A 23961-nucleotide genomic window follows, 5' to 3' on the forward strand; every position below is an offset into this window, starting at 1 on the left:
TAAATTAAAAGGTTACCTGTAGATGTTGATATTTTTATTGTGATTGAAAAAGAATTATCAAAGACTGAATATATTAATATATTTACTCATAGGAAAAATATCGTGAATGAAATATGATTGGTCGGAGAAGACAGAGTAACTGTAAGTGACAATATAGCTACAGTAGATTGCAATATATGTACATATATCACAATGTAGACATATATATTGCACAAATTGTCTTAACACAGCGCAACCGTTTTTTCCTCACCATGCATCATCATATCTATACCCGATATGACACAACCTGATGTATATTTATGAATTTGTATATTCATATATTATATTAAAGCCTCGCAATATCGTATCATTGTATATCAACAAACAAAAACCTAAAGCACATAAAACCGTTGAGGAAAAACATATTATTTGGCTACGGAATGTAAACATAAGTATAGTCAACCGGATGTGCACAGTCGATGACGCAGTTGATAATATGAAAATGGAATTTAATACCGATCGTCACATCCGCCGTCATCGTTCATTAATAAAAAGAAAACAATAATAAATAAATATATATACATATATTGAGAATGTAAATGATATATCTTTAGCAATTGATTAAACAAAAATTATAAAATTTTAGATTAAAAATCAAATTTAAAATATTTGAAATAATATTTAAAAAATGGAGTACATATTTATAATAGACAATGCAAGTAAACTTGCATTAAATAGATATAGATGTATATATACGTCGTGCACGATTGCATAGTACATAGTTGGATCGTGGTGCGAGTAAATATTTCCAAACCCCTGACATATTAGTCAACGTTTTATATTAGACGCCAATTTCATATATCTTGAGTTTATTTTGATGTTGCGTAGGCGCGGCCAATTGCAATTATATCGTCGACGGGTTTTTGTGACGTACAGAGACGTCGCACACACATTTAGATGACGAAATTTTAATTATTTCATACTGTGTATTAAGATAAATTACAGTATATGTAGTATATGAATACAATACATACAATATACATCTTATACTCTTTAAGCTTTACTTTCATATGTATATAGGTGTATGTCTGTATATATGCACATATGTGTAGACAATCGTATGTTGTACATGCTCTTGAGCATGCTCTGTGTACTCTAGGTTCGACGGCACCAAGGTCGAGATTACCCGAGCACCAGCTTTGATATAATCAAGTTTGTTACCATGGTTACTTAAAATATATGTATATATATATATATATTCTATTGGGAATCCGAATTATTGCCTTGATAATTTTCGTTTATTTACAAAATGTGTCCTATTATAATTTGTCGTTACACTTAATTAATAATGAGAAATATAATGAGTGTTATCGCTTCTTAATTTCTAATTATACAATTTATTACTTTTTAATGATAACAATATTTGAATAAATTGTTCTATAGAACTATTAGAATTGTTATAACAATTTATTATAATTTTTTTTTTTTTTTAATGCAAAGAATAAGAGAAATTAATAGAGGATGTATATATGCTGTAATGACAGTTAAAAATAAAAAGAAATTAAAGAAAGTCTTTTAAATGAATGTAAAGTCAATCATGTTGGCGTAATATTGGCCTATGAATAAAAAAAGTAAAAGAGAGAGACAGAGAAAAAGAGAGTACTTGTGTGTATTTATTAAAGTTTCATCACAGGGCTGCGTATGTCACCATCAGGGATTATTTGGTCGTGTGTATACGCGAGTAATGAGAAGTTTGTAATATTAAAAAGTGAAAAGACGATGATTAGATAAGAAATGAGAGAAAGAAAGAGAAAAGATATTTTGCAAATCCCCATAAAGTCTACTCGAGCACTATATATATTATGTTATATTACTATATAATTTCAGATGGTTGCTTCGGCAATGGTTTCCACCTTTACTTTTAGTGTGGCTAAATGAGTAAAGAGCAAACTTGTTTTCAAGCCGGCCAGTTTCCAAATCGCAATATTAATTTCACATTGCGTAAAACTGCCCTGGCAAAAATTGAGCCAGAGGCCCTGAAGGCTTTATAACATCGCAATCAGTTCAATGACATTGAGATATATATTTTTTTTGTGTACATAATAATTTTTTTTTACTTTTAATTTTGTTTCACCAAATCTATTATTTAAAACATATGTATGTATTTTTATACTAAATTACATATTTATATAGATTACCATTTTTTATATATATTTGTACTATCAATTTTTTTTACTTTAACTATCAAATATTTAGTCAAATTGTGTTTGAAATTTTTTTTAGCACTTCACAATAGATCATTTTTTATTTTTTGACGTATAGATAAAATTAGATAACATTCATTTGTAATGTTAATGTTACAAATATATATATTTCTTGTGATCAATAAAAATTTACAGTTTATATTATAAACGTTAATGTATAATCATGAATTCATTATTATTATTTTTTTTTTTTTCAATTCACAATTTTATTATTTTTTCATATATCAATTTCATATTTATCACATATTTTTTTTTATTTTAACTGCAATAAAAAATTTATCCGATAGTTTTAAAAAATATATAATTATTTTATTTTCCATTTGATAAAGAAGCTTTAATAGTTTAAAAAAAACCTAAAAGTAAATAAAATCCGTAAATATATATATACAGCTTATCAAATATATGTGTATAGAAATATCAGTAGTTAAACGTTACGATTTATGCTGACGGTAAAAACATCCTCCGTCATTATTAATTTAAAACTTAATTTATTTGAATGGATAAGAATAGCAACACAAAGCCATGATAAAGAAAAGTATTTAATTAAACAAAAAAATGTACAGTAAGACATCGAGTAGCGGGAAATAGAAGCCCACGGTAACACTTCCGGTAACGTATTTACAAAGCTTATTCTCACAGCCTTTATGTCTCATCCTCTTAGTCGTGGGACGCATTGACTTTTCATATAATAACAACTACCATGGATAACATATGTATGTCCAGGTGCTCGTATAAGTCATAAGAGCAATGACAAGTAATGCTAAAGTTTCGCGTGACGATAAGGACACGTCAATATGTATATAATCGTATCATCATAATCATTGTTATCAACAGTGTGAAATCTTTAGATTGCTTATCACTTTTCCTTTTCATTTATTTCGAAATATTTAAATAAATTACATTTATGTAGATTTATGGATAAAAGTATGTCCTATCTTTATCAGAGAACTCGTTTTTTTTTAATGATAATAAAAAAGTAAAATAAAATTTACATTTTATAAGAATACTCCTAGCACAAAACTCTACACAGAAAAAAAGGATTTCTTGGCACAAAAAATATTTTTCATTATGAATTGAAGACAAAAATTTTCCTAAGACTAGAAAAAATTTCTTGGCACAAGAATTTTTTTCTCCCCCCAATAAATTTTTTCTCACCATTAAAAAATTTTTGTTTTCAATTTATAATGCAAAAATGTTCTTGAAGAGGTAAAAAATTTTTGCGCTAAGAAATCCGTTTTTTCTGTGTAAAAATTATAACAAGTTGAATTTTTTTTAATTCTATGGAATTTAGGGAAAAATACACAAGTCAAATTATTGAGACATTTAAAAATTATCTATAGCACACTGATAGAAGGATTTTTTAGCATTTAAAAAAAATTTCTTAATATTTACTCTCTCAAAATTAATCAGTGAAAAGTACTCCACTCTCTAAACTTGAAATAGTTAAATTTTCACTGTTTTTCCCAGTGATGAACTAATTCACTGGAAAAAAGTGAATTTTATGTATAAATAGTGAAAATTTTACTTTTTACACAGTAGATGTAAAACATTACTTTTTAAAATCACTGGGTAAATGAGTGTATATGCACTAATTCCAAGTGGTCGACTTTTAGCTGTGGTAAATAGTGAATATACACTTTGAATTAGTGACAATTCACTATTTCAGGTTTAGAGAGCAATCAGTGAATATTTACTGCATAAACAGTCCCAAGTATATCACTGATTCAATCAGGTATTCATGGTATAATTGGGACTGATTCACAGTGAATATTCACTGATTTGCAGCACTTTTTACTGATTCATTTTGAGAAAGTAAAAAATCATTTCTTTCACATCATTTTTTTGTATGAAACAAATATTGTTTACTGTTTAAGAAATATTTGTTACTCTCTAAACAGAAATAAGTGAATATTCACTAATTTAGAGTGCCAATCGAACCACTTTTAGGAATTAGTGGTTCGATTTGCACTTGGGATTAGTGAATATTCACTTATTTTCACTAATTCATGTTTAGAGAGTAGGGGAGGGTGGGGCAGAGCGGCCCCCCTGAAATTTTGATCAAAAAAAATTTTTTTTTTTTTTCGACTAATTACTATAAATCCGATATGTTTGCGCATTTTTACCCCTACGCATGACATTTGGGGCAAAATGAACAAGCCCAAAATTTTGAAAAAGTGACTTTTTCATATTTTATCGTCAAATTAAAAAAAAATGATTATAATTCCACATTTCTAGCTCTACGCACAACACCTGGGGCAAAATGGACCAGCCGAAACTTCCGAAAAAGTTATTTTTTAATATTTTTCGGCCGTTTCTCTTTGTAAGAGGCAAATTTGGTCACTAAAAATTCGTAAAAATAAAATTTTTCTTCTTAGTTGATAAATTTTTGAAATAAAGTAAAACTATAGAATTGTTTTTTTTTTTTTTTATTAAATAACAATTAGTAATTAAGGTAATCGAGAGTGAACGATGTATTACACCTTAAAAAATTTTTTTCGAGGAATATAAACCAAAAATAGTTGTCAAGAGAAAAAAATACATTCTTAATGATGAAAACAATTAAAAAAAAAATTTTTTTTTTAATTTTTTGGAGGCAGGCCGCTCTGCCCCACAAAAAAAAATTTTGTTTTTTTTCAGAATTTTGGCAAAATGTCTATAAATTTGTTCGAAATAGGACAAAAGTAAAGTGATCTTATGGTTGAAAGCCACAAAAAGTAATAATTGGCTTAGGGGGACCGCTCTGCCCCACCCTCCCCTAAATACAAAAAAGTGATTCTTTAAATATTAATGAATCTTTTTAAATGCTAAAAAATCCTTCTATCAGTGCATTGAGTTATGAATTAAAAAAAAAAAAAAATTATTTTTAATCAGTCAAAATAATAAAATCAATTAGTCATTACACTCATTACTCATTAGAAATTACATGTTTGAAGAGTGCGAAAAAAATATATGCTGGAATTACCCATGTGTTATTGTTTATTTTCTATTGCGATTATTATACTCTTATACAGAAATTATTAGGAAATTTAGCGATAGCCAATATTACTGATTCTATCATTACAAGACGATAATCCTCAGGCGATCGCGAATGAGCGAAGGCGTTTGTCGATAAGTCGGCCGCATTCCTGTATGATGGTGTAATCATTAGAGAGAATTGCTGCAGTTTCCACAAGTAATATAATATTGTATATCAACTAAACAATTAATTGTTAATATATCTTGTCATTTAATAAATTATATATTATTACTTTAAATAAAATACATAATGTTTTAACTTTGTTGATTATATTGACGAGCCATATACTTTTTATAATTAAATTATTAAAAAAAAAAAGTTATTTGTATAGTAAACTTACAATAATTATATACAATTTTGAGAACTAGAAGTAGCAAAAGACAGGATGGTATTTCTTATGTGTACACATATATAGTTATAGTATAGAGTACATATGACCTCGTACGAGGTTACAGCAAGCGTCCGTTCACCGTGACGTCCGTTGGTTTTTAATGTTTACTAAATGACACTTTCATGGATTGCCGCCTAGACATAAAGCTAGGGGATTCACATAGTGACAAATACATCCGGGCGTTAGAAAACAACCACAGTTCATTAGGTGTCATCGGCGCTAAATGCTCTCATCCTCAAGGATTTATATATTTAATACAATAAGTATGTGTGGTAATATTTTATGCGGATGTAAGCCAGGTTTAATATTCACAGCCGGTTGTTCTCAAAAACGTTTAATGTTTAAGCTGATAAATAAAAAGTACTTTGCTAATTTAATTATTCTGAAGATGTGAATCCTTGGAAAATACGCGGTTTTAAATGTCACATGACAGTGGCTGTATGCTGATGTAGTCGAAACTAATTCACCAATGACTTTGTTTAAACATTAGCATATACTTCTTGGATAATATAGACATACTAATATACATGATTTGTATGTCAATATAAAATTTATATGTACATATATCAAGAAATTTTATTTAAAAGTGTGCGTTTATTGCCTCAGTACATGTCCAGCTACCGCGCCTCTGGTCAGTCAGTGAACTGTTTAAAATTATTCAGCCGGTTTATAAATTGCATAAAAATGTATCATTTATCTGATTACTTTTATATATACATACATTTACAATAGATAAATTTTCATTGGTTCACTGATAAAATAAAATTTTCTAGATAACATGATTTTTTTTTATGACTATTAATGAATTATCATACGCAATATTTCTATCATTCATATATATATATTAAAATGTAAGATATAAAAATGAGTTTTTTTTTAATTTTATTTTAAAAAATTTTTTTTATTCCACTGATGAAATGTCAAAACATATTATAAAATCAAACTAACTTATAATAGCTATAACATATCCCAGAGTAAGAAGATGTTGCAATATTAAAGATTACAAATGATTACTACTACTAGTGAGAAAAAACAACATTATAATTTAATTAACAGCAGATACTGACGCTATTATCAGCTAAAAGAGCAAGAGCATCATATCCTGTTTACTTCTTGGCTGAACTGTCACTAAAAAATATCTAAATATTTAAAAAGAAAACGATGACTTATGAAACTAATGTTTTTTCGGTTCCAAAGATGAGACAATTAGTCATCAGTATAAATACGTATCGGTCCACACCCACGATAGAGAGCAACCCAACGTTCAAAGCTAACCAGGCGGTACACCATAAATCGAAGTAAAAAGAGAACCCTCAGGGCAGTCTGCAAAGAAACGGATATGTAATTACGCTGCCACGCGCTTGTTTTCTTGCTTGCTTTTATACATTTAAAACATACACATAAATATATATGTATATATTCACACACACACAATCCATCGTTCTTTATTCGCATTTACTGTTGTTGTGTGATGTGTTGTATATTCATTATATACATATATTGTATTCGTTGCAGCTTGCCTCGAGAAGAAAAGATTTTATGGAGAAGAATACAGAAGAGGAGGGTAAAAGGGCATGAATCGTGTGTATCCTGCATCAGTTGAGGTCATCCCGAGGTAGTTTGACCTCCCACACACGTCCTCTTCTTTTTTCTTTAGTTTCCATTGGAGGCTTCCTTCGTACAAATAAGTATGCACCTTTTGAATACGTCCGGTCAACATTTAGACAACTGATGTTTGTCTGGCAAGCCTGTTTGACATACAGGACACGACATAGAGGACAACAGGAAGTTAAATAAAACTGGACGACTGGTGTGGGTTTAACTTTATTAAACATCTTTTTTTATTTTTATTATCACAATTAAATATAAATCATATATGCATATATATGATATAAATTGATAGTGTCCTAGAATACTGACGTGTAGTTTAGCATCATCTGATAGTAATAAAAATGACTCACTTTGGTGACTATAATAAGCGTCTATCGATGAGGTAAAAGCATTAATATAGAGGCCGCGTCCATGGATTTTGATGACTGATTATAAGTTGAGGATATTTAATATCCATACATGGATACTGATAATTTTTTTTTTTATCTTCCGTAATATTTAAAAGCTTTTTGATTTAAATTAACTTATGAATTCATCTTATATATATTTTATATATATGTATGTACTAATTAACGTTTCCTCAGAGTGCGTGATATATTATATATATACGCAGTTTTAAATTAATCAAACATTCCTTTATATATTTGCGTAAAGATAATTTTGTTTTATTATTGTCTGGTTGATTTTTATAACAGCAAATATAAGAGGATCAGTGAATGACATAAGTGTTTGTTTTAGATGAGTAAAATTTACTGTATGTGTATTAATAAGAGTATGTGTATATGTATATTTAAAAGTAAAGACAAATCGACGCATATAATGTTTTAACACGACATCATTAATGTCAGTTACAGCTGGCTGATGACATGATCGTGTCAGTAGTAACCAGCAAGATACCAGGGGACTATTGCGCCAGTCCGACCGAGTTGCACAGCCATACAATCCGGGGCAAGATACCGAGACCTTTTTTGATCGAGAGGTCTCCAAGACTTTGGAGGACATAGTGTGTGGTTTTATACATATATGTATAGTATATACTTACATATACGTACATACATTAATGTGTATATATATATATATATATATATATGAAGAGAAAAAGTAGTAGTAGAGTATATAAGCAACATTTCTTAGCAATATATGTAATATATACACGCAACTGGGAGTGACGGTCATAAAGGAAGGCCACGGATCAGGTGCCCCGTGTTGTATTTTCCCTCCTACTGTTTTATTATTTATATTCTTTTATCTTTAATACTTTTTTCTTATTATTTTACATCAACCCCACGGTAGTCTGCGCCTACGACTACTCCATCATTATCGTCACTATAACCGTCAATTCGACACGTTTTCTGCCCTCTTTTCTCTCCCTAAGTACAAATATTCTCTTTGAGTCTGAGTAAATTTTTACCACCAAGATTTACACCGAGAAATTCAAAGTTATATTCGTTTTCTGTTCGTTCTCTGTCTCATTATTTAACTCGTTTTTTTTTTTATTTTTATTTTACTCTTTGTGTCTGTCTTCTCGACACTTGCAATATCTGCAATAGCTTTAACTTGTACTGGGCGGACCTGGCGCAACCTTCTGCCTCTTACTCTTCATCCCCATCATCAACTCGCAATACACAGTTAATGTTTCGCCGTCTTCGTGTCTTCGTCATCATCGTTGCCTTTAAAAAAAAAACTCTCCTGCAGTTGCTGCTGTTTCACTGTCGCCATTTCCTGACATTGCATTCATCATTTATTTAATTTAGCCTAAGAAATAAACATTATAACATTAATACTGTATCATTTATCACTATCTTAAAGAGTAAAAAATATATAAATGACATGATAAGATGATAAATATACTGTATGATATTGTATTTAAGAAGATTATATTTTTTATTAGTTATATAAAAATAATAAAGTGGAAAAAAAATTGATTTCGCAATAAGATCAGAAGAGAATTTATTTTAATATTATTTTTATCCCTACGTATTTCTTTTTCGTCACCATATTTATTTTAATTATTTTATTATATTAAACTTTACATATATTTTTATTATTTACTTATTTTTATAAATATATTCATGTGACGCAAAATTATTATGATTGATCGAAATAGAATTGAGGAAGGTTGAAGAAAAATATTATTTCAGTATGTTTCACTAATATATACACACATATAAACGAATATATGACCACATTTTAAATCGTCTTGTGTGATGTTCTTAACGGAGATATATATTCATTATTTCGTAATAATGAATTAGCAAATAGTAAAGCTAAAAGAATTAACTCATACGTTTTTTATTTTTTTCATCTTTCTATCTTATTTATATACTTTTATAATTCTATTAGTTTTTTTTTACTTCTTTATTATTATTATTTTTTTTATATTTTAGAACTAATATAAGATTTTTATTATAATATAACAAAAATTGTAAACCACTGAGAATAATATATAGCAGCCAAGGTCTTTATATATTTTTCTACCTTATTTTTTCATTTCTACATCTCTATTTAGTTACCACGAATAAGAATAATTCATTTACGATTCCTCTGAAGCGCAATAATTCACGTATATACTCTTGTCTTGTCGCACGACCCAGTTACACTCGTTAACCGTCTCAACGAGTTTTTAAAAACAACATTACACATACCGGCGATTAACGAGGAGACTTTGCCACCCCCTCCCAATAAATTTATTATATATCGATTTGATAATAATAATTTAATAGGCCATTAATTTTATTCATTAAATATTTCATTCATTAAATATATAATATAAAAAAATATATATATATATAATTTGAATAATGAATATTTATAATTATATTTGATTTCGTATTTTATTTATTGTATTTCTTCTTTTCTTCTTTTTTCGTTTTTGTTAAAATGATTTTTTTTTTAGTCAATTTTGTAACCTGGCGATTGTAAAATCATTGAAGAATGTGGCTCGGCAGATTTTAGGTGGATTACGACCGGATGTGCTCACACGTTCGCTGTAGATCAAGATACATTAACTACATATACATATACTTCCATAAATATATACGTGTATATACTTGTATTAATGTATGTATATATGTCTGTACGAATATAAATGTATACGACACATGAATAATATCTTTAGCATGTGTATAAATACACGCAAAAGAGCAAAAGGTAGTGAGTTAAAAATTGCGTCATTTTACCCAGAGTGTATCCAAGGTCTACAATCGATTTGATCATCCACAAAAACGAAGGCCCTCTGGCAAATAAGATGAATTGCCTGAGAATTAAGAGGGCCCTCGAGGTCAGAGACAGTTTTTTTTTTTAATTTCGCAAATATATGTTTATATATAATCCTCTGTCGTTATTATGTCTATTGATACAAATCTTTTTTTTTGTCTAGTTTATAGCTTATGGCTAAATAAAACAGACAGATTAAGGAAGTCACTGACGAAACCCCGTTGGCTTAAGATGTAAAATTATGAAGGAGCTAAAAACTTAACAAAAACCTTCTCATAAAATTTAACAACGTTTAGTTTTTAGGTCCTGAAATTAAAATTTTTTAGCAATAAATCTTGAATAAATAAAATATATTTAACTGAATCATATTTATAATTAATTACCTGGTGATTTTTTTTCGACATAGAAATAAAGCGTCATCGAGGCCACGTGACTAATTATTATACGGCGTCGCAATCGAGCAAATTTATCGTCAAGCCAAGAGATAAGCTCCCCCACTGCTAAATGACAATATGTGTAATATTCACTCAGTTATTCACGTTCACGTGAACAATATCTTCATAACACTGATGTTTTGTACAACTAAGAATACATATATATAAATTCATATATGTGTATTCGTCTATATAAACATTCCCACGTTTTGATAAGGTATCAAAGGGGACACAGAGTCATTGGTAGAAATTGAAAAACAATTTTAACGTTGATGATTTAAGGTGAAATTTTCGGATCATTTATTTGCGAAAAAATAACATTCGCTGCAGGAAAAGAAAAATTTGAAAAAGCATCGGTTATTCTTAATCTCTTAACTTAAAGGGAAACGTCACCGGACTTCTTTCTCACACTCAGAAAAATAAACGGGACTATTTTTGTTGCACTCGTAGAGTAAATGAGAATTTTAAAACGATTTTTCTCGGAGACGAATAAGAGTTTTTGAAAATATGAAATTTTTAGCCCTCTGTTGAGGGGGGAAGCTGGTCTGAGATACAAAAAAAAGAGCATATTTTTTTTTCAGAGTTCCTTCTTCATTAAAATTCTTAAAATTTGTGACATTGTTAAGCATCATTCTAAAAATATTCTGATAAATTTCCATAAAAAAAATATTGAAAAATAAGCCAGTTGTAGTGGGGAGAACCGAATCACTAAAAGTCTCCATGCCGTAGGCAGGATAACTCATGACTGTCTCATCTGATATTAAAAAACCAAAAAAATTTCTTTAGTATATAAGTTCTTCTTGGATTTGAACGAAGGAATAAACAAAATATTCATTTTTGAATTTTTGGTAAAGGTGCAATCAAAATACTCTGATTTTTGCCGAAAATTGCTCCTTTTAATTAATTAAAAAATAAGTAGTTATTGAAAAAAAGAAATCCTTGGTTCAAATCCAAGATAAGCTTATTGTACTAAAGAAACCTTTTTGGTTTTTTGATTTCAGGTGAAGCAGTCATGAGATCCTGCCTACGGCATGGAGACTTTTTTTATTGAGGTGACTCGGCTCTCCCCACTACCACTGGTTTATTTTTCAATACTTTTTTATGAAAATTTAGCAGAATATTTTTGGAATGATGCTTAATAATGTCACAAATTTTTAAAATTTTAATAATGAAGGTACTCTGAAAAAATCACAAAAATATGCTCTTTTTTTTTTGTATCTCAGACCAACTTCCTCCCTTAAGGTTTTAAAAAACGCCAAAGACTCTCTATTTTAGGTTTTCAGTTTTTGTCCGTTAATTAAATTGAATTGAAAATCAGTTCACGTTACCCCTTAAATTTAAGTTCTGGAGCTAAAATTTGATGAGAATTTTTTTTTTTACTCTATACCAACTTTTCGAATAATGAGAGGGAAAATTTAAAAAATTAAAATTTTTTTTCTAGTACCCTAGTATATATATATATACATTAGGGTGCTTCGTTTGAAACGACTATTTTTTTCTTTTCGCTCCCATCCCGAAATTTTGTTGGAAGTACTCCAAAAAAAATTTCCTGAGAGTTTGAGCCCTTAAAATTGATATTAAGGACTCGACCACAGCGTGTGAAGATTTCCCATTTAAAATACACGTATAAACTTAGGTTTTTATTTTTTAAACTTCTATAACTCCGCGGGATTTTATGATATCATCTCGCCCAAAGTCGGGATTTTCTCAGAATTAAATGTACTACAAAAGTGCCCAGTGTCGCGAAGTCGTAACTCATACGGGTGGGGTAGTACGGACCGCTAAACTGAATTTTTTCATAGAATTCTTGTTTTTGGTCTCATTATCTCATAAACAACAAGACCTACAGAAAAAATGCAAATGACAATTTTATAGGAAATTCAATTTCCTACAAAAAAGGTCCTTAGCACTGAATCACTCAGATTGATATTTTCTGAGATATTAGTCAAATAAAAAATCAATATTTTCTAAGATTTGATTTGACATTTTATGGGAATTCAATGCTACTCAAACTTCAATAATTAATATCTCAGAAAATATCAATCTGAGTAATTCGGTGCTAAGGACCTTTTTTGTAGGAAAATAAATTTCCTATAAAATCATTCTTCACAATTTTTCTGTAGGTCTTGTTATGCTTATGAGATAATAAGAAAGAAACAAGAATTCTATGAAAGAGTTCGGTTTAGCGGTCCGTACTACCCCACCCGTATGAGTTACGACTTCGCGACACCGGGCACTTTTGTAGTACATTTAATTCTGAAAAAATCCCGACTTTGGGCGAGATGATATCATAAAATGCCGCGGAATTATAGAAGTTTAAAAAATAAAAACCAAAGTTTACGTGTATTTTAAATGGGAAATCTTCACACGCTGTGTTCGAGTACTTAATATTAATTTTAAGGGCTCAAACTCTCAGGGAATTTTTTTTTGAGTACTTCCAACAAAATTTCGGGATGGGAGCGAAAAAAAAAAATAGTCGGTTCAAACGAAGCACCCTAATATACATATGTAAATATATATCCGGATTATATCCGGAAGTCACGTGTCGTATCCGCTACTGGGTACTGTACTGACTTTTCACTTTGGTAAGCAAAAGTTTCTATTGTCACTGCATCCGCTGTCGTTTAAGTCTCTGTTCGATATGTCAAAAAGAGGAAACCCAATGAATTGTCTCCATCACCACCACCAAGCGCCGTTATGTCTAAACGACTATTTCAATGTATTTCAATGACAACCAAAGCATCCGGACCACCGGCAGAATAAGAATATTTTATTCACAAAAATACTGACTATCTGCAAAAAGAAAAAATAAAATGACGTATATGTCAATGAAGATATATTTATAAATAAATATATATTTTTATGTACTGCATAAACATTAACGGTAAATATGACGTTGATTTTACTACTATACGTGTTACTTATCACCGAGTAGAATATAGATATTGACCATGGACTCATAAAAGAAGGCTGTCGTTGCAGTTGAGTAAACTAACAATTGAATTTATTTGTAAAAATACACGCAAGAGCTATAAAAACATCTAAAACTCGAGGACAAAGAGATCATAAGATTTAAAAGGACTAACAGAGAATAGTTAAGGTTCTTACCCGCATGTACCTGCCTGTAACAACCGAATCTTCTACGCTCAATCCGATTGCTATTATAATAAAGTATTAAAGTAAAAGCCAGACTAAAATCCGGAAAGGTTGGATTTACTCAGAGTAAAACACAAATCATCAAAGCCCAGGATGTTGGTCACCTTATGCTGGCTCCCGGAAGTTTATTACAGACAGAACTAAACTTAGATGTTAAAATTTTTTTTTTATCTTTTTCTTGTCCGTTTTCTTCTTCTTCTTACTCATTGTACCTGGAAACCGGTAATTTAAGTAAACTATTAACGAGACGAGGAAAACTCAACAGCTGTACTATCTAAAAATATTTACCCTTCCGTTCTAGCTTCAATGGTAAATACATCCCGTTTAAATTATTTCGTTTATATTTAACTTGGTTTTAAAAATTTTTTTGCTTAATTTATTCAGCGTGTAAATTAAAAAAAATAATTAAAAATGTATTATCATATGATAAAATATTTAGATTAAATTATCGTTGAATATTTTTGTATAATTTTAGCAGATATGTACGTGCTTAAATAAATGTAGATATTTAGTAATATAAGTAAAGCAGCAGTTAAACTCTTCGTTAATACAGGAATGAGGAAATTCAATATTTGTCTGTCTTTTAAAAGTTATTGACAGTCTGGTGTACACGCGTTCTTACAAGAAGCCTCACTCATTATCTTTGTAATGTTTGAAGCTGCGTGGCGTATCACATTGCTGCCCATCTGTCAGTTAAAAAGAGAGACGAAAAAGTTGAGGAATTAAATGTAATAGCATAAGGGTATACTGTAAAGATGTAGAGAGCCAAAGAAAGCATCAGGGTGCGGCACACGCGCATCACATCAAAGTATCTCCGGGCTTTTAGTTGATGCATTTTATTATATGGGAGAGAAAGAAAGGACCGGTGTGTCCAGCACCTGCCTTTGGTTTTCTGCTTCATCTCTCTGATTACTACGTGTTCGATAGACTCACGTGTAGACACGCGTGCTCTCTGATATACCTGAAAAAATATTTATAAGGATACATAATAAGTGTCCAGTTCGTGCTTAAGAATTTCTAAATTTTATATTTTAGTTTTGTGGATACAAAACCTTTTATTTGAGTTTTTTTTATTCTTTTGGTTTTATCTTTTTTATTTTTGAGAAACTGAAGGACTGAGTTGGGAGAGAACAGAAAGAATTCGATATGACGGTAGACTTGGATGTGGATACGGGTAGAGACCGTTAAAATATATCAAGTGAAATAAGATATAGATCCTTTTTTTCAAGCATCATCAGGTCATTGTCTATGGTCTACGTAATGTGACTCTGAAGGTACATTGGTGGTGATTTCTAAAGCCCACCATGACCCCAAGGACCATTTAGAAGGCCAGTATACAGCGGCAATCTAGGTCGTGGACACTCGCGAATTATCCCGCGATCCTTCCGCTGTTGGCAAATCCTTCTCCCACCCAACATGTAACCATACTCTGCATCACCAGAGTTGCGGTTCAGTGTTCCACTGGGCATAGTTGGAGGTCTTAGTCTGATCAGTTCAAGCAATAAGTTGAGAACTCTAGACTCTAGACTACACGCGTCCGTCACAACTGCTTTGAGGGTCGACGTAGGTATGTTGCAAGCTTAAATTTACCGCGTTTCTCGGCAGTCGGCAGCACCAGTTGCCAACTCACATGTTCATTGGATTTCTTTCGACTCATTCACTTGCCTCTGCGTTGTATGGCTGCCTCGCCGTTCCCGTCTATGTCCCAACACATTTAGCCATCTGGTATTTGTTGCAATTTTAATTGTTAATCGCCATTATTTATCATAACACTGTAAATTATGCATTTATACATATTCATTACAGGTCATTTTAATTTAAATATTATTATTTTATTAATAATTAATACTAATAAAAGATGAAAGGAAATAATGAAGCTGGTGGTGATGGAGATCCGGGTGCTAGTCGGCATGGAAATTTTATCAATTATTACAAATTTCACCCGGCAAACGAACGTATCTGTCAACTTCCGCAAGGCGTGTGGTTCTCTCAACATCCGGACCGGAAATATATCGCGCTGGATGTCGGCTGCAACGCCGGGGTGAGTTGAGGATACAGAGTATTATGGAGGATAAAGTAAAGTAAAGAATTAGTCTCATCATCAACAGGCTTGTTAGTTGATTTTTATAAATATATGTATATACTAGAGCTAGCAGCTGCAACCGGACGGAAGAGGCTGGGTTGCACCAAGTACGCAGCATCCTGATTCCATATATACTACCATTAAAACAGAGTAGTATTATACTCTTTTTACTAAATTTAGATTAGACAGGAATTAGTCATTTGCTCATTCCCGCTTTACTTATTTCCTTTCTTTCTTTCTTTCTTTACTCAATATAGCATACGCACGCGCCATACCCAGCACCACATCCTAAACTAAATGACTGACTGACTGACTGACTGGTATGTAATGTGTCTGTTACCACTTCCAGAGGCGGCTCGTGGTCGTGTATTAAAAATAGAGCCTGGACCTGGACTATTTCACTGGATATTCGAGCCCTTCTTTCTTTCTTTCTTTCAACTTGGGTGTTTTACTTCGCCGCAGAGACCCAGTTTACGAGACAACGACAAGGATGATGATGACGACGGTCCCTTTTTATAAATTTTTTGAAACATGCCGTCTGTGGATCAATCTTGTCTATAAATAAAGAACCCTCTTTTTGCAGCCACTGATTTATCTTCAAGGTCTTACAGTGTCTCGCTCTTTTTTTTTAATATTTATTTTGTATCTGAAATAAACTTAATCATAAATATATTTTTTAAAATTCCATTTCTATTTTGTTTACAGGAACTCACTATCGAACTGCGTAAATTTCTTCAAGATAATCTGACAGTAAATACAGATATAAATTTACTGGGTATTGACCTCGATCCCATTTTAATACAACGGGCACGTGAAAATAATTTTAATCAATCGATTACTTTTGAATACCTAGATTTTGTGTTATCTCAAAATAGAAATGATATTATTCAAAATTACTTGAAAAAATTTGATAGAGATAAATTTGATGTTATATTTTGTTTTTCTATCACAATGTGGATTCATTTAAATCACGGCGACGAGGGTCTTGTTAAATTCTTGGAAGACATTTGCTCGTATACCCAAATGCTTGTTATTGAACCGCAGCCATGGAAGTGTTACAGAAATGCCTCAAGAAGATTGAGACGTTCTGGTGAACAAGATTTCACATTAATTAATGTTTTAAAATTAACCGGCGATATGGAGAAACACATTGTCGATATTTGTACTCAAAAATGTGGATTTCAAAAAGTTTCTATCAGCGAAGACAATAGCTGGGGTAGAAAACTTTTGATTTTTAATAAAAATTAATTCTTAAATAATTATTTCGGCTGCCCAATTTAAAAACACAGTAAAGGGGAAATTTTTAAAAATCGATATTTCAGAATTTTTACTTCTAGTGAACATGATGATTCCGTAACAAAATATCTACGGAGAAAATATCAATGGATAAAATTTAAACACTACGAAATGTCTGCAGACGAAGTTACCAACCGAAATAATATTGTGTGTGTAAAGTAGGGATCAATTATATATTAAAAAAGACACATGTTATATTTCAATCGAAGGTTTCCGAAGTCAAAAACAAATTCTAGTTTAGTCCTCAAAAGCCTCAATTCCTTTAATGTTTTATTTGCCGTCCAGAAAGTAACTCTGCTTAAGTACTCAAAATCTCAATGAGAACTATTAGGTCTAAATGTGAATAATTTATCGATTTTAAATTATAATTAAGACCTCAAAATCCTCAACGAATGAAAAGTTAAATTGCGAATTTTGAAAATTTTAGATAGAAAAAGAGAGGGGAGAGAATAGTTCGAATGAGACTTTTGAGATTCAAATCTGGATAAAATTATTCCTTCATGTTTTGAGTATTTTGAGGCTCTAATCCAGATTATGTTATTCCAGTATAGTCCTCAAAGTTGTAAAATTGGTCATAACTACTACTTTGAGGACTAAACTAGGATAACTTTCTATACTGTTGTCAATCTTCAAATTCTAAATTGATCCTCAAAACCTCATTAAGAACTTTGAGACTTAAATTCGAATTTGTTTTTTGACTCGGGGTTAGTCGTCTTTTACCGCTACTTCGTAACACACCCACTCAAGTACGCTCAAAATAATCCAGTAATTGACGAAATTAAATTTCAAAATTAAATTAAAATATGAGTATTTTTTCTTTAATTCATCTAGTAACTATGGATATTTCAACCACAGATATTTTGTCTACGGATATTTTGGTCCGTAGATATTTGTCTGTAAATATTTTAGCGCGGCACCGAACATAATTCAATATATATTTCAAAAATTTTATTTTTGTCAGTTACTGTGTTTTGAAATTAGGCAGCCGATTAATTTAATTTATTTATTTATCTTGGCACCTACAGTTCAATCATTTTAAAACTTTCCTCAAAGTTTCCTTATGAAGTTTAAATATCACTTTTTTTTTATTCAATCGATATTGTCCTCAATAATTGACCTCGATAGTAAGCTATAGATACTTAATTATATTTTTTTTTTATTTATTATCATTCTCTTTCTTAATTTTCGTGCTAGTTTTTAAAATAACTAGTTATTTTAAAAATAGAATTTTGTAATAATCAATTTACAGATAGTAGTCATTTATTTACTAATACTTCAATAAGGAATCAATTAATAATTTACTGCATTAATATCTACGTGTACGTGAATTTACACATACGTGTATGAATTTATATACATACTACACGTTCATTAATAAAATATTTTTTAAATCATGAAAGAATAGAGACAGAGAATAAAATGAAAAATAAAAAAATAAAAAATAATGAGATTGTAAAGACGACACGAGAGGGCAGACGCGTACTGTATGAATAAATTGTGATATGTGGAAGTGAATGATGCTCCGTCATCAATGCTCGTAGTGGTAAAGTTTAACTACAGCAAATAGTCATGAATTCAGCGAGTAAGGTAAGAAAATAAGGATAAGAACACATAAATTACCTGGAATTCGGGTCTACTTCCGGACCTAATTCCCACTCTCTAAATATCCTACTGTTAACCACCACCATTTTGTCACACACCATTGTTAGTCACGTGTCATACATCCAAAGCCCGCCTAAATTTGTTGCTTGCACTATTTTGTATATTGTGCTAAATTAAAATGGATGTCGATAGTGGTAGAAAGGTCAGGTTATATTTACGTTTTATTTTTTTTTATTCACTCAAAATTACTATTTATAAATTTTAATAATCGCGCTGATATTTTATATATTTATTAAATAACTTGAATTTTATTACTTTATGTATTTATTGCAAGTAATAACTAATATGTATTTTATTTGTTTAGGTTGGAGAAATATTTACGGCTGCCGGTGCAGCTTTTAATAAACTTGGTGAGCTGACGATGCAGCTACATCCGACCACAGATTCACCAGCTGGGTATGTTTTTATTATTTTTATTTATCTTGATAATTTTAATTTATAAAAAAAAAAATCGTGTTATTTACATTGATAAGTAAATTTTGTTTGGTTAGTATTTTTTTCGAGCGTAACTAACCGCCATGTTGGACGCTTCGCGCTCATATTTTGGCGCGATATTTGAAAATTTGTAAATTGTAATTGATATAATAATTATGATACTGAAATTAGCCGACTTCTAATAATTTTTGGATTTTTTTTAAAAAGATAAATTAAAAAAAAAATATTTCAACAAATTGCACTTAAAGTTTTTTAAATTTTCTACATGTGCATATTTTTAATTTTTTTTTTTTGTAATTCATTTGTTGGAAAAAAAATTCAAAAATTGTAAGACGTCGGCGAACTTCAGGGTCATTAATAATTATGATCCTAAAGTTACAAGACAATTAAAAATTTTGAATTTTTTTTTTAAATCAACTGCAAAAAAAAAAAGGCTAAAAACATGCACATGTAGAAATTTAAAAAAAGTACAGGTGCAATTTAAAAAAATATTTTTTTGTTATAATTTGTTGTTTAGAAAAAAAATTTAAATACTATTAGACGTCGGTTGACTTCAGTATCATTAATAATTATATGATGTTTAATAACAGAAGTAAATTTATTTAATGCTATTAATTTTGAGTTAAAAAAAATGATTTGTTTATTTTTATTTATCAAAATTTTTATTATTTTAATACAGTAAATGGACTGACGAGGAAATTGAGATGCTCCGTCACTCGGTTAAGACATTCAGCGAAGATTTACACAAAATAAGTGATCACATCAAAGGGCGAACGGTGTAAGTTGGTAAAATTAATAAGAAAATATAATCTGAAAAATTTTCAGACTTGTATTCAAACTTTTTCCTATTTTCAAGTTGTTTCGTTACAACAAATCAGACGCTCTTTATAAACTCGAACTGCGATTTTTTAGAAAATTAAACTCAACGTAATAATTTTCCTCTCAATAATTTCAAATTTCCCAATGGAAAGCTGATCAAAACAATGTCACGTGTAGCATCATTCAATTTTCTACGTCACTTATTAATTATAATTTTACTTTGATTTTTTTTTTACATTTATTTTAGATCACAAATAAAAACAGGCTTGAAGAAAAAAGTATTCGAAGAAGCTGGTGTACCTATAAGACACCCAGTACAGCAGAATGTTCAAATTAAAAAACAACCTAGTGTTAATACTAATCAAGGATTAATGAATACGTCAGCGGAAGTAACATTAAATATGTTAAATGCCACCGAATCTGAAGTTGATGTTGAAGGACTTCCTGAAGAATGTCAAGTTAAATTAGAATTCGAGGGTGCCACTGAAGAAGTTGCGTCTTAACTTCTTTTTAAAATTTAATTAGTTAATAAAAAAATTAAATATCCATTATTTTTATACAAGAAAAACAAATTGATCTTAAGACAAAGTAAATTTATTAATGTAAATTGTTTTATTGTAAGTGTCGGTAAATTCATAAGTATGTAATTATTTCTCCAATTAATTTTAAATATATATAGCAGTATTTAATTACTTCTTATTTATAGTAACAAGGATGAAACTAAAAATATATTATCAATTACGCAGATTTATTTAATTTTAAATCAATAAACTTTATTTAAAATTAAATATCTTGAGGTAGTTCACTCGCAAAACGAGTTTTCATAAGAATTTCATGTAATTGAAATATGATAACACGGTAGATGTGCTGCATGTAATTTTAAAAAATCAGAATTTTTGATCGTTTGTAAAGTGAGATTAAATTATTTTGCTTAAGAATCTTTCCAAAAACTAACAGATTATAGAAAAAAAAAATTAAAAATTTAAAAATCTATAAAAATGAATGACAGTAAAGTTGGCGGGCATCTGACAATTTTTAAAATTTTAAATTAATAAAAAAATTGTTTTTAAGAAAAAAATTCAAAAATAGACTTGTAGGAAATTCTAAAATCAGTACATGCATTTTTTTTTTATTTTATCAATTTAATAGTTTAATTTTTTTATATATAATTTAAAAATTGTCTTATGTCTGCTACATTTACACTCATAAAAATGATCATACTACCAATTAGTAAAAAAGTTATAAATATTCAAAGAAATCTGTCTCACAATTTCAAATGAGAAAAAGCGAGTAAGCGGTATCAAGTAAAAGAGGAAGTAATAGCGAGTGAGAGAATAAGCAATAGGTCGCGATTGAACTACCTTAAATTACTAATCAATGTTGGATACCTGCGCAACTAATTTACCTGTCGAATTCCCAACGAGAATAAACAAGTAGTGGACTCTGGTGATTGTCCTCGAGATAAAAAATGGCGATATTTTTTCTTTTTAGTACGGATGGGAAAAAAACTGTCATCTGAAACCACTTTTGATCTATTACGCGCCACACCTTGACAATTTGGTGTTTTTTTGTTGTTTTATAAATAAATTTAATAATTAGTCAGATTTTTAAATACAATGGCATCAGTTACGGAAACTCTTACGCTGAAAAATGGTAAGAAAACTTTTTTTATTAAAAAATTACTCGCTCCAATTACTGTTTTTTTTTTTTCTTTTTTTATTATTTACTTTATGACCTTTAATTGTAATATTTTAGAAATTAAATTCTATTAATAATTATAGTTTTTGTTGTTTAATTTTAGATGTAGATCGTGCAATAGAATTATTGGATAAACTTCAAAAAAGTATGTATTTAAATTATTGTAAATTTATTTATTGATTTACTATTGTTGTAATTGTTGATTGTTTATTAATAATTTATTTGAGTAATATATTAACTAATGTGATTATTATTAATGTAGGTGGTGAAGTGCCAAGTACAAAATTAGCAGCTTTACAAAAAGTATTGCAGAGTGATTTTCTAAATGCTGTGAGAGAGGTTTATGAGCATGTTTATGAAACTGTTGATATTCAGGTAAAAATGAATTAAAAATAATCATAGTTATTTTTAAATACTTTTTAAATAAATATTTTATAGAGGTGTGCGAATAGTTGGAACTTACGAATTATTCGTATCCATTCGACTCTTACTATTCGATTCGAACTTCGAATTATTCGAAAGTTTCCGAGATAATCGTAAGTTTTCAAATTATTCCTAAGTTCTTGAATAATTTCTAAATTATCTTTTGAACGGCTTAAAATTGTCAGAGTAAAAAAAGTCAGAGGTAAACGAGCTCAGACACGAATCTACGAAAAATTTTCTTGGTTACTTTAGAAACTAAGCTCTCTATTAAATAAAAATCAAATATTTGAAAGCTGATAAAAATTTTTTCGATTCGAATCGAATAATTTAAAAAATTACAAATAATTTGAAAATTGACGAATAATTCGATTTTATCAAATTATTCAAAAATCCGAATTATTTGATTTGATTCAATCCGTACACCCCTAATATTTAATAACTTATTTTAAGTTAGTGCTGTAATTCAATCACTAATTTAAAAAATAAACATTAATTATATATTTAATTAATTGAAATTATTTTAAAAATATTTATTGAAGGGATCGCAAGATGTAAGGGCATCAGCCACTGCAAAAGCGACGGTAGCAGCGTTTGCAGCAAGTGAAGGACATGCACACCCACGTGTTGTAGAATTACCAAAGACTGAAGAAGGTCTTGGTTTCAATGTTATGGGCGGTAAAGAACAAAATTCACCAATTTATATATCAAGAATTATTCCTGGAGGTGTTGCTGACAGACATGGTGGATTAAAACGTGGGGATCAATTACTTTCTGTCAATGGTGTTGTAAGTTATTTAACATTTAATTTTTTAATATATATGTGATACTGAAATGGCACACGACCAACACTTTTATTGTTTATATTAAAAAATCGTATATTATATGATATAAAAAAAAATAGATCGATCATAACGCACCCTCAGCGCTTTCGCGCTTGAGGTGTGCAAAGTATTTTAAAATATACACATAGAATTTAAAAAGTTTTTTTTTTGTAAATATTTCATTTTTTTTTTTTGTAAATAAAAAAATTTTTGGTCGACTGCTGCTCACACTTGATTCTTTAATAATCTAATTAATAGTAAATAATGTAAATTATTTTTTCAGTGCGTTGAAGGTGAAAATCACGAAAAAGCTGTTGAATTACTAAAACAAGCTCAAAATTCAGTTAAACTAGTAGTTCGTTATACACCGCGAGTTTTAGAAGAAATGGAATTGAGATTTGATAAACAGCGAGCTGCTCGCAGTAGGCGTCAACATGTGCAATAAATATTATTTTTAAATTATCTTTTATCTCTATTCTTCATCTATATATATATATAATTCATTTTTATTAATTTTATTATATATATCTGCATTTATTATTACACATTTTTCCATTTCATTCGCACTATTTATTATTTAGAATATAATATATTAAAAAAAAAATATTAATAGTGTTATTAATATCAATGTATTATGTGTGATCAAAATAAATATTA

At 29.6% G+C, this 23961-nt stretch overlaps 3 protein-coding genes and 2 long non-coding RNA genes across 7 annotated transcripts; 3 read left to right on the forward strand and 2 right to left on the reverse strand.

The window, feature by feature from the left end:
* Positions 1-6563: 6563 nt before the first annotated feature.
* Positions 6564-12377, reverse strand: LOC130670258 (uncharacterized). Of its 2 annotated transcripts, XR_008990341.1 has the most exons (5): positions 10861-12377; positions 10441-10783; positions 9775-10248; positions 7081-9016; positions 6564-6973 (listed from the first exon to the last, which is right to left on the reverse strand). It is a non-coding gene; the product is annotated as an uncharacterized LOC130670258 (long non-coding RNA). The 2 variants fall into 2 exon arrangements; XR_008990340.1 differs by having other exon boundaries at positions 7081-10248.
* Positions 12378-13268: 891 nt separating this feature from the next.
* LOC130670259 (uncharacterized) lies at positions 13269-19170 on the reverse strand. Its single transcript, XR_008990342.1, has 6 exons — positions 19067-19170; positions 16864-17237; positions 15120-16796; positions 14356-15028; positions 14020-14279; positions 13269-13704 (listed from the first exon to the last, which is right to left on the reverse strand). It is a non-coding gene; the product is annotated as an uncharacterized LOC130670259 (long non-coding RNA).
* LOC130670257 (RNA 5'-monophosphate methyltransferase) lies at positions 15689-17497 on the forward strand. Its single transcript, XM_057473560.1, has 3 exons — positions 15689-15792; positions 15926-16108; positions 16856-17497. Exons 2-3 carry the CDS (start codon positions 15926-15928, stop codon positions 17396-17398), a joined length of 726 nt encoding a protein of 241 aa, XP_057329543.1. The 5' UTR covers positions 15689-15792; the 3' UTR covers positions 17399-17497.
* LOC130670256 (chromatin complexes subunit BAP18) lies at positions 18880-21119 on the forward strand. 2 transcript variants are annotated; one of them, XM_057473559.1, is made up of 4 exons: positions 18880-19033; positions 19413-19504; positions 20223-20321; positions 20610-21118. In XM_057473559.1, the coding sequence occupies exons 1-4, from the start codon at positions 19016-19018 to the stop codon at positions 20863-20865; spliced, it is 465 nt and encodes a 154-aa protein (XP_057329542.1). In that variant the 5' UTR covers positions 18880-19015; the 3' UTR covers positions 20866-21118. The 2 variants fall into 2 exon arrangements, with proteins under 2 accessions (XP_057329542.1, XP_057329541.1); XM_057473558.1 differs by lacking the exon at positions 18880-19033 and adding an exon at positions 19113-19250 and having other exon boundaries at positions 20610-21119.
* A 683-nt stretch (positions 21120-21802) lies between these two features.
* On the forward strand, positions 21803-23961 carry LOC130670255 (protein lin-7 homolog C). The gene is made up of 5 exons (XM_057473557.1): positions 21803-22015; positions 22164-22205; positions 22323-22435; positions 23023-23268; positions 23588-23961. The coding sequence occupies exons 1-5, from the start codon at positions 21979-21981 to the stop codon at positions 23747-23749; spliced, it is 600 nt and encodes a 199-aa protein (XP_057329540.1). The 5' UTR covers positions 21803-21978; the 3' UTR covers positions 23750-23961.

The sequence above is a fragment of the Microplitis mediator genome, chromosome 6 (genome assembly GCF_029852145.1).
Source record: "Microplitis mediator isolate UGA2020A chromosome 6, iyMicMedi2.1, whole genome shotgun sequence".
NCBI lineage: Eukaryota > Metazoa > Arthropoda > Insecta > Hymenoptera > Braconidae > Microplitis > Microplitis mediator.